Source organism: Octodon degus, unplaced genomic scaffold, assembly GCF_000260255.1.
Source record: "Octodon degus isolate 3935 unplaced genomic scaffold, OctDeg1.0 scaffold00002, whole genome shotgun sequence".
NCBI classification, from domain to species: Eukaryota; Metazoa; Chordata; class Mammalia; order Rodentia; family Octodontidae; genus Octodon; species Octodon degus.
In genome coordinates, this window is record NW_004524578.1 from 28,672,469 (window position 1) to 28,673,559 (window position 1,091).

At 33.5% G+C, this 1,091-nt stretch overlaps 1 protein-coding gene across 1 annotated transcript in view; it reads right to left on the minus strand.

Moving 5' to 3' along the window:
• Knl1 (kinetochore scaffold 1) overlaps positions 1-1,091 on the minus strand; it is a 68,275-nt gene that overhangs the window by 34,387 nt on the left and 32,797 nt on the right. The window contains 1 exon segment of the mRNA XM_023712641.1: positions 507-594. Coding sequence (XP_023568409.1) covers positions 507-594 — 88 coding nt within the window.

Sequence of the window (1,091 nt, forward strand, 5' to 3'; positions counted from 1 at the left end):
AAAAAGCAAAACTAACAAGGATTTATAAAAGGCCAAAATGAAAGGTTAGCAATTTCTTTCTTTTTTGTCTTTTTGAGACAAGTCTTCACTATGCAGTGCAGGCTGGCCTGGAATTCAAGGCAATCCTCCTGCCTCAGCAGAGTGCTAGGATTATAGGTGTGTACCACATTTGTCCAGACAATTTCAAATAAGAGATAAATTCATCTTGTAACAACAGATCATGGTCTAGGTTATAAAGAGTTTTCCAAATGGATTCATCCATCATCTCAGACATCTCTTGTTGATAATTGTGGATAAACATGGTTTAATTTAAAGTTTTAATTTGCTTTAATTTAAGGTCTCAAGTTGTTAATATGAGCCTTCAGAATAGTAACAGTAACAACTCTACTGTAGGGAAACATTTAGATAAAATTAAGTATTTCAGGAGAGTAATTATCTATTTTTTGTGGTGCTGGGGATCAAACACAGCATCTCTACCCTGTAGGGAAGTATTTAAAATACCTTACCTATGTCCACATCAGTGAGACAGTTATCAATCTTCTTAAGTATATTGTCCATTTCATCTATCCACATCTGAAGTTTTTCCCTCTCATTCTAAAAAAAAATTACAGACTGTCAAATCAAACTACCAAAACAAATGGTTTAAATTGCTGTCTTAATCATGATCAGGAAAATCTTACAATAAAGGTCAAAAACATGAAATCTGTGTTATAAAAAAAATAAATTAAAAAGACAAAATAAAATTAATTTAAAAAGCATATAAACTGGGCTGGTGAGATAGCACAGCAGTCTAAAGCACCTGCTTAGGCAAGCTTACACAAGTGCTGAGATCAATCTCAGTTCAATCCCCAGCACCATATGCTGCGCCAGCCCTGCCTTCAGGCGGGCTGAGCTGGCTAGAAAAAGAAAGCACATAAATCACAAACTACTTTCGTACTATTCTTTGGCATTTCTATACATATTTCACTGATTACAGGGTATATTATTTAAAATTTCTAGTTCTCTAAAAGAAGATATTGCATGCAACATTTTCCATACTGATTTTTCAATGGAAATGCAAAATTCTTTTTTTTTTTTTCTTTGTAGTAACG